This window comes from Papilio xuthus, unplaced genomic scaffold, assembly GCF_000836235.2.
Source record: "Papilio xuthus unplaced genomic scaffold, Pxut_1.1 DF825928.1, whole genome shotgun sequence".
Classification (NCBI taxonomy): domain Eukaryota; kingdom Metazoa; phylum Arthropoda; class Insecta; order Lepidoptera; family Papilionidae; genus Papilio; species Papilio xuthus.
This window is the reverse complement of record NW_013532721.1, coordinates 2,357,953-2,373,072: the sequence shown is the minus strand read 5'-3', so window position 1 is coordinate 2,373,072 and position 15,120 is coordinate 2,357,953. Positions and strand designations below refer to the sequence as shown.

General features: G+C 31.9%; 1 protein-coding gene across 5 annotated transcripts in view; it reads left to right on the top strand.

Annotated features, from left to right (window-relative positions):
• heph (polypyrimidine tract-binding protein 1 heph) overlaps positions 1 to 15,120 on the top strand; it is a 308,076-nt gene that overhangs the window by 122,903 nt on the left and 170,053 nt on the right. For 3 of the 5 annotated variants that reach the window (XM_013322442.1, XM_013322440.1, XM_013322439.1), the window contains exons 1-2: positions 3,610 to 3,698; positions 14,611 to 14,766. In XM_013322442.1, coding sequence (XP_013177896.1) covers positions 14,758 to 14,766 — 9 coding nt within the window. In that variant the 5' untranslated portion in view covers positions 3,610 to 3,698; positions 14,611 to 14,757. Of the gene's footprint in view, positions 1 to 3,593; positions 3,699 to 14,610; positions 14,767 to 15,120 lie in introns of those variants that run through there. The other 2 variants (XM_013322436.1, XM_013322437.1) reach the window with 1 other exon arrangement.

Here is a 15,120-nt window from a genome sequence, read left to right as displayed (position 1 = left end):
AGTTGCGTTATTATGACAGTTGGCGAACTCCATTAATTACAGAAATTGCCGCGTTAATGTAATTCATAGCCTGTCTAACTGTTTCGACAACAACCGCGATATAACATTGACGTAAACGATACAAATTTTGATTTCACCAAAAAATATCTTCATAATGAAAACGTGGTATAAATTGTATAAAGACAAAACAAACATGTGAAGAACTATGTTTCCAAACTATAAATTAATCTCTTCTGTTGCATTAAGAATAAATAGAATAGTCAGTAAGGACATAATAGCTTACTATATTTATCTGTAAAATGTATTGTGCTCAGTATGTGATGGGGCATATCTTACGCTTATATATTTAATCAAAAATTATGTTATAGCTATCAAGTCTATTTAGGTTTACGAATGATATTACAAGTTGATTAAACACATTTATATTACAGATAGTACAAAGAACTGTGAACTCATTGTGAGCTATATTAATATTAAAACAACAGCGTCAAAGAGATATTCGCCTTTTGACGTCAACTTTAAAAGTTTATTTAATTTTATTTAACTTGTTCCTTTGGTAATCTTGGACTTAATACTATTGTGTTATAAAATAAATATGATTATTTTTTAATTTTCAACATTTTACTTGGGATTACTTCACTTTCTATAATATAAAAATAATAAATTTATAAATTTATAGCGTTACTGGGATAACTAGAGCGTCGGTGGCTCAGGGGTTAAGCACTTGACTTGCAATCTGCAGGTCATAAGTTCGAATTCCGCCATGTACCAATGTATTTTTCGATTTCCGATTTACATACAACAAGAAAGAAAACATCGTGATGCAACCTGCACATATCTAAGATATTCAAAAATATGTGTGAAGTCAACCAACCCGCACTGGGCCAGCGTGGTTGACTATGGCCTAATCGCCCTTAAATTAGGGTAGGCTCCGAGCTCCCCTCGGTGGGTCGTATAGTGAGCTGATGATGACTGAGATAACTATATAAATAATCCGTATTTGTTTGTCTTTCCAAAAAGTGTGACAAAAAATTTCAAAGCAAAAAGTGTCATTTTATAACATAGCTTTAATTTTTCATCTACAATTTTGTTTTTAAAAGTGTGAAGAATATGTATTTGCTTTTTAAAACAAGTAACCTGTTCATCTTGTCAATTAGAAATAACGAGGAAAGAACAAGACTGTATCAATCTCGAGCAACCACTTTACAGTAATCTTGTTTCTTCAATAACTTAAAAGGTCTGATTAAATACCGCCTTGCGAAGGAATTTGCGAGACCGTAAAAGTTGTAGCTCTCTGTTCACCGTTCATGTCCGTTAACAACGGTCGTGTCGCTGTTGAGAAAATTCTTTGTTTATTTTAAACAAAGTAACAACTCAACTGAAATTAAGAAAATGCCTCTAGATTTACTTAGAATTTTTTTTTTACTAAAAATTTCACTACAATTACTAATAAATTAGGAATTTTAATAAAACCGTCGTTGTCTCCTATATAATAAGCTCAAGAACTAATCAGTTTAAACATATGCACCATTACAAAAAATGTTTGAACACATTTAGTCTTTGGAAATAATTCTATTCAGTAACTAAAAACTACGTATTTTTGTTTTATAGAACTAAAAAACATTATAAAATATTTTAAGGTGTCATGCACATTTGCTAACACAAGTTAAAAACATGTATATCTGACATGCAAAAATGAAAAAAATAAGAAAAATTCAAAATCGACATTAAAACATCTGTCTGTATATCTGTTAAAACTTGCAAGCTTTTAACATCCCATCCAATTGACAGATTAGACAGGTGTCGGGTGTTGAAATAAAGGTTTAGCAAAATTATATAATTGACAATCGGTGATGGATACGAGTTTTGCAAATGTAAAAAAAAAAGTTGCAGCACAATTTAGTCAATTATTTTCAGTTGTTAAGCAATACATTCAAAAATGGTATATTTTTTTAATTAAGCTTAGCTTGAAAATAATTTACGTCTGAAATATTTATAACATACTAGCTGTCGCCCGCGACTCCGTCCGTGCGGAGTTAAAAAACATATGTAGCTTATGTCTTAAAGACTATGTTCTACATCTATGCCAAATTTAATCAAAATCCGTCTAGCCGTTCTGAAGATAACTTCAAACAAACATCCATCCAAACATTCGCATTTATAATATTAGTAAGATAAATAATTTAAGTAATACTTATTTAGATCGAAATCGTGAGATATTACGGCAACAAATTTTTTTGAGAGCCGAAGCCAAAGATTCGTTTTTTCTTAGAAAGGTGCGCTAACTGAACTTAGTTTTCGACATAAGTTGCTAAAGCCTTCGTATATAGTTAATTACCTATGATGAATATAGATTAAAGTGTAACACGAATAATTATTGATAAAATTCCGCATTGAGCGTTTCGCTTTTCAGTTTTAATTTTAAAACCTTTGACAATTTCATTCGCATACTTCCTCAATAAAACAACTTCAACCAAAATGACAAGTAATGCAATAAATTATTTAAAATTTGTATTAAAATCGTTTAAATCTTTCGCATTTAATGAGTTTTTACTTGTACCATTGTGTAATCTATAAATATCAATAAAATTGTAGTGTCTGTTTATCTAAAAAACATATTTAAAAACCATAATTTTTTCGAAAAAATTATATGTCGTACACATGATGTATTTACGTAGTTGATTTAAGAATTTTTTTTTTTTATTTTTTTGTTTGTCTACAAGGCTCCGTTAGTTTCGGGAAATATTCGGAGCGACTGGACCGATTAAGACGGGATTTTGACAAGAAAGTAGCTGATGTACTCGGTGATAAAGGCCACATTTTTTTAAATTCTACGATGACGTAGCCGCGTGCGTCCGCCAGTGTACAATAAATCTCTCGGAGGAAATACTATCAATTTAAGTATAATAGTCAATTTATCTTAACTTTAATGTTAACCAATTACCAATCATATCGGATTTATTTACATGTTGTAATTACTTGATCGAATGCTTTTCATTTTGTCGAAGTTAATTCTCGTAATTTGTTGATTTATTTTTACTGACATAAAATATAATTCCTAATTCAAAATCAGAATAATAAAACGTAAAAATTGGAATACTTCAACAAAAATGTTTAAATCTATCAATTATCGCGCTAGTTTCATTGTAGTACTTTTGCAAACTTTCCAACATTAATGTAATATGGAGCTACCGACGCGATCTTAACCGTGTTCTTTGGAAATTTGCAAATAAACAATCGTAGAAATAGAAAACAGGAAATTGTTTGAAACAACACAAAAAATTATGTTTACTCATAGTTGAAGCAAACTTTAAACTGAATCACCTCCGGTACAATCAAATACTTAGCTGCATCCATGCATTTCCTGACGGCTCCTTCATAATAACTATAACTTTAAAATTCAATATTTCGCTGTAGCTTGTTCAGTATGCATTTTTGATACAAAATTGTGTTTAGACTGTATTTCATGATTTCAACATTTTATTCCCCGACTTCAATATTTTTTTAAAATTCTATTGTAGAGTGAAAAGGGAACAGATTTTAATAAAAAATTTAAGAGACTTGTTTAATAAGTAAAATATATATGTTAACAGGTGTGCGCAGCTATGATGTCCTGTCCTTTGCCCCTGCCGCTGCTGCCGGCTTTGCATCCACAACCAACGCTTACCTCGGACTTCCCTATTCACATCGGCATAAAGGTGAGTTTTCTTTGACTAGCCTATTTTGATTTCTTGTGACGTAACCCTGATGTTATAATCCTACCAATTTTAATGTTCTTTTTAACATTTATTATATTAGTGTTGTCATAATGTCATTTGAAAATAACAATAACATCAAGAATCCTAATAATATATTTACATACATATATCTTTAATATCAATTAGCCAAAAATATTATATACTAGGTAATAACGCGTTTATAACACTAGCTATTATTCAGTAGTATTAGGTAGTTTGTCATACTATTAATTCTCATTTGAATAATTACGCCGACATTAAATATATATCATTTGTTTTGATTTTTCCAACTGTCCCTGTTTCATCTTAATAAAATAATTTAGGAATGTATAAATTTTCTGTAATATTTACAAGTCGTTTTTATTTTTCTTTCTTTAACGCTTCATGTTTACGGTCTAAAGTCGTTTGCTGTCGTAAGTAGAAAAAAAAATTATAATTTAATCCGGCCGCCTCCTCCGACGAGTTTCAGACAACTTAAATTGCGAATATATCAAAGCTAAATAATATAAAGTAAGCAAAGAATATAGGATAACTTTCCGTCGACGCTCCAATGTAAAGGGAGGTTCACACTGTTTGCTTTTAATGTCAACTCGCACAAAATATGAATAAAAATATTCAACATTTTCAGATATTTGGTATTCAATTGGTTTTGATTTATTTTACCGGAGTATGGAGACATAAGACTTTTATTACTTATGTTGAAATAAATGGAAAAGAAGTTCTTTTTAATCATTTATTACTTGTTAAATAATTCCAGTACATGCTTACATAATGACATTTTACCGAAGAGAGAGCAAAGAGTAAGTTTTGTCAATGGAACTGGACACATCCAAAGATTATAAAATTTATTAATTACAAAAACTTATATGTATTTTTCTAAATAATGTACAAGTTTTAAAACAAACTAAAACAAATGCTATTTCTTTCAAATACTATTATAATTTAATAATTTTTAAGAAACTCATAAACAATGTCATGAACTTTTCTAAGCGCAATCTTAAAGTCAAAATGTCACTAGATTCGTCGTTACGGAGCCAGCCAATGCAAACATTTGGGATGAACTTCTGCCCAATTACCTTTGCGAGTTAAACCGTCTTAATTTGTAAGTAGATATCGATTACTTCTGTCGACTTTAATTAGTTTCTAGATCGGAGACGCGCTTCGTTTGTTTCATTTAAAACACTCGCGCTCCATGACAACAAACTTTTTCTCCCAATCACTTTGATTAATTTGAAGATTCTTTTGGATTAAAAGTAGCATACTTATGTATGGATTGTCTTATGGTTATATTTATAGCTCATATTAACTGAAGTGTAAAAATTCCTTAATATTTCTCCTTATTAAAACACCAGCATTAGTAAGATTTTTATTATTTCTGGAAATTAAGAAGTAATAAATTTACTAATCATGCTTTTCCAAAAATATACAGAAAATGTATCATTACTCCAACAGAAATTTACTGACGACTTCTCTTCTGACTAGAGTTTATTTAGTAAATGCCATTACTCTGTTTTAACATAATTCTCGCCGTTGATTCAATTTTCGTCAACGTGAGTCATATTTCAGTAGTCGAGAGCGGAGATTTCAATTCGTACATAATATTTGAATAAATAAATATGCATGAAACCAATTTGTAGAGGCCGTACCGTTGCTTATGGCCGGCCGACTAGTCTACGATATCATTTGTGGACCTTCCTACTGGTTACGGATGAGCTACGCGCTACGAATGAGCTTCGTAGCGTTCTACGATGCCCAAACAACGTAGCGCGTTCGTCTAACTCCAATGTTTCGTGCCAATTTCGTAGCAGTGAAGACAAGCTTGTTATTGTTTGTATCGTACGTCCTTTGTGCAGAGATCACGAGTTAAACGATTAAGCACATTTGCATGGTACGTAGTCTACAAGGGATGTTGTTATGTTCTCTTAACTAAACTTGCTATACACAAGGTGTGAAATTAAACGAAAATTGAATAATGTAGTATCATTGTAATGTTCCAAGGAAATATAAAAAATTAACTTCTACGGATTATTAATAATTATTAATAAAATGTACAGAATAGCTTAGAAAGAAATGTATTGCGTACAGAGTAAAATCTGTATCGCGCTAAATTTCTTTAAGATTGTGATAGTGACATAGTAACCTAGATTGTAACAAACTCGATGGGAATGCTTTCTAGCAGGTTGCGAATAATGAGATATTTTATTTTACAAGAGAAATTTCTAGATCTTATTCTGCGCCGAGCAGTAAATAAGTTTGTAGTATCGTTAATTTGCTTTTAACAGGGTATTTTCTTTGTTATCTGTTGTAGATAATCAGGAACACTCGTGCGTTGCTTTTCTTTTAAATTTAATCCGATATTTCTTTACAGCATTATTTTATTAGTTATTTTCTGCTTATTAAAGTAGTTCTAGCTCTATGATCTAGTGGTTCTGGATTAGTAAGTTTTTAAAAGGAAAAAATTGTATACTATTCAATATGTGGAGGAGTACTCTAATATATTTTATACCAAAGCGTAACTTAGGCACAATTTTTCTTGTTCTATACAGTCCATTATATTAATCCTTTTGTGTGTCGATTTATTTATCTAAAATGTTAAATTATTCAAACTTTCGTGAGACATTATAACAAACTTATATAATAACGACTAAACACTCACTTATATACGTCCGGTGGCGGTGCCGACTAGTTTCGAGCCCGTCGGGGGCCACCAGGGTGTAAACACCCTGAAGAAGGGCGACGAATATATGTGAGTGTTTAGCCGTTTTTATACAAATTTAAAATGTTTTAATTATAAATTAAACAACAAAGTTAAATCCTTTTATTTATGGCATAACTTATTTATTTAGTTTACGTCCCAAAACATAAAACAAAGAGGGTTTAGGTCTTTGTAACCTTGGATGTTGTTTAAGACAATTTTAATTATTCTGTATTAAATTTCCTTGATCCCTTCGGCGAGGCATAATTTTAGTCTTTTTACTGTCGGTCTTAGATGAGAAAGGCAATAATGGCTCATTTCTACTAAATTCTTGACCCCAAAAGAATATATTTACTTAGTTAAAGAAGATGATATTAGCCTCGCAAATGGAAAAAAATCGTTGATAGTTTTGACAAGGTGTATGTAAATGTGTCATATCTAGTTCTGTGAACTTTATTTAAAAAAAAAATGGTAAGAAAAAGGAATGTAAGTTGACTTACCAAAATGCTTTTAATATTACTTGACGATTTAAGAATATTAAAATTATAGATAAGCATATTTAATTCCCACTTCGCTTGATAAGTGATTTAAACCTACTAGTGGTGAATGAATAACTGAGCACAAACGATCCCTGAAACCATTAAACACATCACAAACGATAGGTTAAACTCTCGTGTAGTTGCAAAACCATTCGGGGATCAAATTAACCGAGCTCTTTGAACAGGTAACGTGAGAAGCACTAGCGACCGCACGCCGCTTGCCTCTGACGGATGAAATGAAAGCCTTTGTAGGTAGATGCCACACGGGCGGTGTGGTGTCGCAGCAGTACCGTCATATAGTTTTAAAATACAAATCGCATCTCGTTTTAGTGCACCCAACAACAAATCTATTATCGTACAAACAGTGAATTCAACTGCCGAACATATAAAAACATTACTGCTATCTCTTGTGTCTACAAGGTTGAGAGAAATGGCAATATAGGCACCAGTAGTAAACTCACTGAAAAACTAATCGCAGTTGTCACGTGCTTCAAGTGAGAGTATGATCGGATGATTTGATGTTGGGCTGTGATGGCCCCACCGCCAGTGCGGCATCTCTCTTAGGGATCAAATTTGTGACGGCTCATGTACTTTGCTGTTTTGAACTTTGAATTATTTACTTTTCAGTGGCACGATTCCTTTGTACAAACATCACTTTGTATGTTTAATTCAATGTAGCTATGACTTGATTATTGTACTATAAATATTTAATTGTTTTAAATTTTAGACTAAACTTGTAATTAGGAATTGTAAAAATGTACATGACATGGCTTTATAAGTGTTCTTATAATATTGCTAACAGTAATATCTTGAAACTTGACTAGTTGATTTCAACGACATCGCTCTGAAGAAGGTTGAATTTTCAATTTCCATCTTTTAGCCTCCCAACATTCCAATAATACACGAATCTTATAAAGTATAAGACTCATTTTCATCATAAATACAAAGTAATATTAAGAAACATCGGATGGATCTTTTCATCAGCGCTAACGAGAAGCGACGTCGCGGACGAAAAAAAGAGCTTCTAAATGTTGTGGTGACGTCACAACACGTTAAATAACGGGCATTATCTGGCCTACAATATAAACGTCGCGACCTGTGCCGCAATAACCGACGCCCCAGGATAATGGCCGCCCGTCCGTCATCTTTCCCGGGAACAGCCTGTCTCGTAGTCGATATTTTTTTATATTACACCCTATATTATGTCGCCAGTATCGATTATAAGTTAATGGAATTGTCTTTTAATTTTATTATCGAATGATAAACCTTTAAAGGGTATCGATTAAAAACTATAATTTTTAATTTAGTAAGTTTAAATTATGGTATGTCATATAAAAAAAAAACTTATTCGGCCATAGATCTAGCTTGTGTATTCAGGTGTTTATTTTTCGTCGTTCTCTGCTTTACTCTTATGTTGTAATGTACACAAAAAATAGAATTTATAATGTGTATTACCACTACAGAAGTTTGAATACTTTTGCCATTATTCTTATTATTATTAAAAAAAAACAAATAAAATATTATGTCTTAATACCAATGTATTGCCCGTTAATAAGTTTAACTAACTGGTGGTTTCTGAGACCAAAACTTGGGTTATTATCTATTATTTTAACCATTTTAAATTTATGATTTCGGTCTCAAAAACCCGCGGGAAATCATATCTTCTGTTACGTTGATAAGGTTTTATTATTATTAAATTTTAAACATTTTCAATAGAAATAAGACCTCGTTGTGGTCGGCATAGATAAATATGTAGCCATTACGTGTAATCGGCAATAACCTCTATTATGCTTAGCGAAATTGCGTTGTATCTAATAACACAAACAATCTGGATGTTGTTCCGTCCATTTTAATTCTAATTGTTCGGTTATTGCACAATTAAAGTAAGAGATCGCTTATGGCTTTTACGCAGAATAAATGAATTGTAAATTCAAAGTAATTTACCTTTATAACATGTTATTTAATTTCTACAATACTTCATGACCTATTGTTGCTAAATTCTATGCAAAACTGTGAAATCATTAATGGCTAACGACTTGCTTTGACTTCGTCCGCGCCGAATTAAACTTAATTAGCCTATCTATTCTTCCAGACTATGTTCTACATCTATGCCAAATTTCAGCGTGAACTATGCAACTATTTTTGAGATAGCCTCTAACAAACAAACATTTGCATTTATAATATTGGTAATATTACAAATTCATTAATGTTTCCTTCGATATTATTTCGATATATGGATATAAAAAAAACTTTATTTAAATTTCATTTTGTATTTTATTGTATATTAATTATGAAATAAATACAAAAATTATTTGTACCTGATAATTAATTTAGTGCACTGCAGTGACATATAATAAAAACAATTTAATCGATACATTGTTTAGATATTACTAAAATTCATAGCATCGTATGCGTCTATCTCACCGTTGCACATGTTCCATTTCCACGTCGAAACATTTTCCCGTGAACTACATAATGAACCAATGCATTAATAGAATTGTTTGTACGCGCGTGCGGGCGCTCACCGCTCAGCGTTGCATGCTTTTACTGTTATTTAAGCTTTATTACAATGCAAACAATTTTTGATGATACGCTACTAACGATTTTGTTTATACATTACTGCGCATCAAATACGCATCGTTACATTTTCAATTGTATCTTTATATTCTGCAAATATACCAGCCAAAAGTCTTACTATCTTACTAATATTATAAATTCAAATGTTTAGATGGATGTATTATATATATGTTTGTTTGAAGGTATCTCCAGAACGGCTTAACGGATTTCGATGAAATTTGGAATACATATAGAACATAGTTTGGAATATAATATAGGCTACTAATGTTTTTTTTTAATTCCGCGTGAACGGAGTCCCGGGTGACCGCTGGTATAATATACAGATAATTATATACAAACATAATTTTTCATTTGTATTTTTTGACGATTTGTTCCTTTTAAAAGCTCGAGTTTTATTGTCATTTCTATGATCTGTTCCTCCCGAATAAAGAATCGTTTTTATAACACATTCTAAACTTTACACGATTTATAAAAAAACAAATTAGTATATATTTACTAAAAGTATCCAACAGATTAGGTAGGGATGTTTCCAGGAAAGTATGAAATAGGAAAGTCAACCGTGTATCCGCTGGGAAAAATTCCATTGCCTTTTCTTCGAAATAATAAACATATTTAAGAGATTTTCATGAGAAACATCGTGAATTTTCATAGAAAATAAGTTACTTTGAAAGTATAATTGTAAAAGGTCAACTTTATTTCATACGTTGTTAATTGTAAGATTTATTAATAAAAATAGCAATATTTGTATGCGTAGTTTAGACATTTAATATTTGAGTCACCTAAAAACTTGGATTGGATTTGCAATAGCTTGGGTTCATACAGAGTTTATTAAAAGGTAATATTTCAAACGGAATTTTTTAAAAGGCCGCCCGGTTTATACATGCGCTTCATTACTTTTGACAGCTTTACCAATAGGGCTTTTTAGTAACATAGATATGGTTATTAGTTAATAAAAAAAAGTCTTTCAATTGATTTCGACAGTAGTGGACAAACTTGTAAATTTAACCTATTTAAAATAAGGGTGTAATAGAATGTGTCAAAAGTAAATTGAACTAAATAAATAATTCATTCCGTTTTTTAAATCATCCTTGTTGTCTTATTTCATCTCATTGTACCATGGAAAATAATAAAAGTATTACATCGAAGAAAATTGAAAGTTGTGTGTGGACTAGCCCTTAAGTGAATCGATGTTATCTTGGCGCACAACCGGAGGCCGCTATCGGCCGGTCGTTACGTCTTATTTGTGCCACGTCCAACAACTTTATTTTCCATACTCCTTATATCGCGGCAAAAAGTTTTCCAATAAAAGAGCCTTTGTAACTGCTAAGTTTGTGCTATTGTTCCCGCTTATTGCCTACAGGTGACAATTGATGCCGATAGCTCTTTTTAACTGACTTCGAAAACAGAAAAGTTTTTGTGTTAGCCGCATTGTTTCGTAGGGATCAAGCGGTGAAATGTTATTCTTCTATATTGTTCTCACAGATATATTAATGGAATCATAGACTATCTGCTGCCCGCGAATTCGTCCGCGCAGAAATAAAAAGAATTTTTAATTAGTAGCTCTAGTTATCACTTTAAAATAGGGCGAAATATTTCCCATGAAGTCATTTAGACTCCTATTATGTTCTTCGTATCCAAAAAAATAGTTTTATGTTCTGGTGTTACACTATCGAAAGGCAGTACTTGATTTCCTTCTGGAGCCTAACAATAATACCTGCACCAATCATTGAATTATTTTCTAGGAATAAGGTATATTGTCACAATTATTCTATTTCCTCAATTGTTTTAATACTCTTAAATAATTACAGTGTTTAAAATCTGACAAAGCGAAGGTTTAGAATAAGAAAATTGTTTTTAGAAACAATCGGAGTTTGTGGAGTAACAACGACAATTAAAAATACAGGACAAACGGAACGCGAATCCACTTAGCGTCGCGGCACCGGAAGTGGTCGGGCGGCAAGACTTCCGGCAATCCCGGCTGGAATCGGCGCGGACGCCTAACTTCCGTTCGCAAAGACGACTTAATCCTTCGATGATTAAGTACACTGACTCTTACATTTGAAGCATGATAAAAATCTTAACAGCTTAACTCTTTTGTTCAAAAAAGGACAGCCTTACTTAATACAAGATATTACTTTGAATTAGATATTTACATTTTTTTACGATAATCTGTTTGTTTCTTTTTACAAACAATAAAAAATTGTGTTGCGATTTAAGGAAAAAGAGTTATTGTATTTGAGATGATTATTCTTGAGAAAATAGGCCTAAACTGTGTGTTAAATTAAAATAAGAATACTATTCTTCTTCGTCGTTGCAGTCTTTTCAGACTGGTCGTAATCATCAAGTAAAAATTATGTTGACATATAATAATTTTTAAATAATAGGAAACGCTGTACCGAAAAGTGAAGTATTTAAAAATTCCTATACGACCTCTTACTGTTAGTTTAGGACTTTATTTACATTTTGCTCTTATTTGAATTTAGTTTAACTACACACTAAAATGTAGCTCACATTTCGAGATTAACTATTTAAATGGCCGGCTATATTTTCCTCTCAATGTTACAAAAGTTTCCTTTGTTAACTTGAATATCCAGCGCACCACATCTTCCAAGATTTTTAAATTCTTAATGCGTCTTACATCTCCATTCAAACTCATAAGACCACCTCCGTTATATTTGCTTCGTGAACCTTTTTAATATATAATGTTTGTTAATGTAAGCATTTAATGATACGTGCATTATGTCGTCAGATTTTAATAAGCTTTTATTATTTAAAAGGTATTAGTAAATTTTGTCTACGATATAAGCTGATTAAGTATTTAGTTATTACATGTGGCTAACGGCATAAAATATTTTATAACGTTGTAAAGTTTTTTGCCTATGTTATTAGGAAAGTACTAACCCTATTTATATACCGAAAATCTACCGTTTATACCAAATAGTTAAATATTTTTATAAGGAACGAGTAGGATATAGTGTTAAATGGCGCATTTCTTAGTTACAATATTTAGTATTTTACATTCATAATAACCGCTACAGCGATATGTTTACTTCCATATTAGTTTCATAACATTAAATACCTTTAAAGTTTAATTATACAAACGTTAAAACGCGCAAGGTAAAGTTAAGAGAGCCAACATTGTATTCAAGCCAACAAACGTTTACGTTTACAGGCACCATATTAAATTTTCAACAGCTCAAAACAAGTTGACAGTAAAAATTCTAGCGAGATAAGAACTCGGAGCGAGAACATTGTGGACGTTTACGTTGGGATGTACTAATTGTACAGTTGGAGCTACCGCATCTCGGTAACAAAGATCCCACGCTAGCTAGATGATGTGACAACATTGATTATACTTACATTGTTTCATTCGCCTTTAATGTTAAAATACCATAACCAGTAAGCGAGAACAGTTACAATGTAACTATTTTTATACCAGACTATCTGTCACACGTGACTACATCCGTGTGATATAGAAAATTAAAAAAATAATAATTAGTAGCCTATGTATTCTTTCAGACTATGTTCTACATCTATGCCAAAATTCATCGAGATCCATTGAATCGTTCTGAAGATACCTTCTAACACAAATCCATCATTCCATTCATCCATACAACAAAACTTTCGCATTTATAATATTAGTCAGATAACAGTAGCAGTCAAGTAAGCCAATTCAAAATAATTATAATGAAGAAGTGACCTCTGTCGATTTTTTTCTTGTAAAAAACAAAACAAAAAGTCGCAGAGGGAACAACCTGCGGTCACTAATGGAATAACGACGGCGTCAGTATTAACTTGGAAAGTTGTTAAGCCACGTCGTGAGTAATAAAGTAACGCTTGACCAAAATAGTTAGGCAAAATAAAGTTAAAATACTGGCAACTTTTATTACAAATATTTCAATAATACCTCCACAATTTGAACGATTGACAGTTTTTCCATTCATGTATTTTACTGAAACTTGAATTAACATTTTACCTTAAATTTTTTCCTAACATATTGACAATTTCTTATATCTTTTTTTACTAAAATGTAACATCGAGTAATATTTTGTTTCGATATTTGAACAAAAACAATGTGCAGCCAACTAAAACTCAAAGAAAAGCTTTAACTTTAACAGGGTACTGTGTAGCGCATAAATCCCCAGGTAAGGAAATTGGTCGAATGTTTATGTGTGCGATGTCTAAAGACATCCCAACTCCCCTCCCCTTCCTGGACCGCGGTCTTTTTATTTCCCGACCTGTCGACACGGCTTACCATTCGATATGTTTACGATATTTACCTTTTTAATGATTTCCAGCTCTAGGCCGTCGGTTTCTTTTCTCTCTTTTTGGACTTGAAAAGTTTTTATTATTTTACTTTGAGTTTTTACTTGCGATATAGGATGAAACAGTAATTGTTTCGTGTGGATATTAAATTACTATTGACTTATGACAAATATTTTATTTTTGGCTGAAAAATGAAACTATATAGAAAAATTTAAACATTGGTTGAAGAGAGATGAAATCTTACTTTAAAAATATACTAATTTATAAATGTTAAACTTTAAATGAGAAAGTATCGTATTTCCCGGGAAAAGTAATCGAAACGTTTCAATACGACTTTAATCAAAAATCGCTAAGAATTTCAACTTCACCGTTAAATACACCGAGTTTTCCGCAACCTGTTTGTATCTACAAATTACCCGGTATCCCGCCGCCTAACTTCTTTAAGGGAATATCCGATCAAACGTCGGCGTAAACTAATTCCGGGGAGCAAACTCGAAGCTCGCTTAAAAAAGTACACCAATATCCACATCGGCTCCAACTAAATTGGTTACCTATTACACTGCCGATTTAACCCGACCACCCTCATATCGCTTTAACCTAAAGAACTCTAAAAGCTTTTCACAAACCAGTAATAACACACAATACACATATAATTAAGTCGTCTAACGTCGCCAATTAAAAAGTGCAAAATTTTTCCTCACGTAATGAAAAATTCGACTACAATAAACCTAAATGAATTTTCCGGTTCAGTCGGCGTTTATCTTCGATGTAAAATAATATTTGAATTAATTTCCAGGGCCCGTACCTATCCTGAACTGCAACGGAAGACGTTAAAATAAACTTTAGTGCCCCAAGTGCATATTATAAGTACTTTGAGCATCGCTCAGTTTAATTCAACTGGTCCGAATTCTGCTGCTAGAGGCTGACTGACGCATTACGTGAAATGGTCAAGGTAATTCAAAAATCAGTATGAATTATTCACCACTCCAGGTTTATGCCACGCTAACCTTCGTGTTTGGGCTTCACTTTGTAAATATATTCCTAAATCACTCATCACCCCCGTGTTAATACTCGGTCCTGCTAATTTTGTTGTTTTTGTGTCTATTTTGCTTAGTTTTGGTGAGGCACTTTCTTTTCTGTTCACTATATAAGCTTATTCACTATTGTATACCAGTACTCAGATGTAAAAAATTATTAAGGAAAAATTAAAAAAAAAACAAGATTTTAATTTTTTTCTAGACATTTATTCGTATATTCTAATTATGTAATAAGATTTTTTTTTCATTCTATTTTTTGTCATACTATT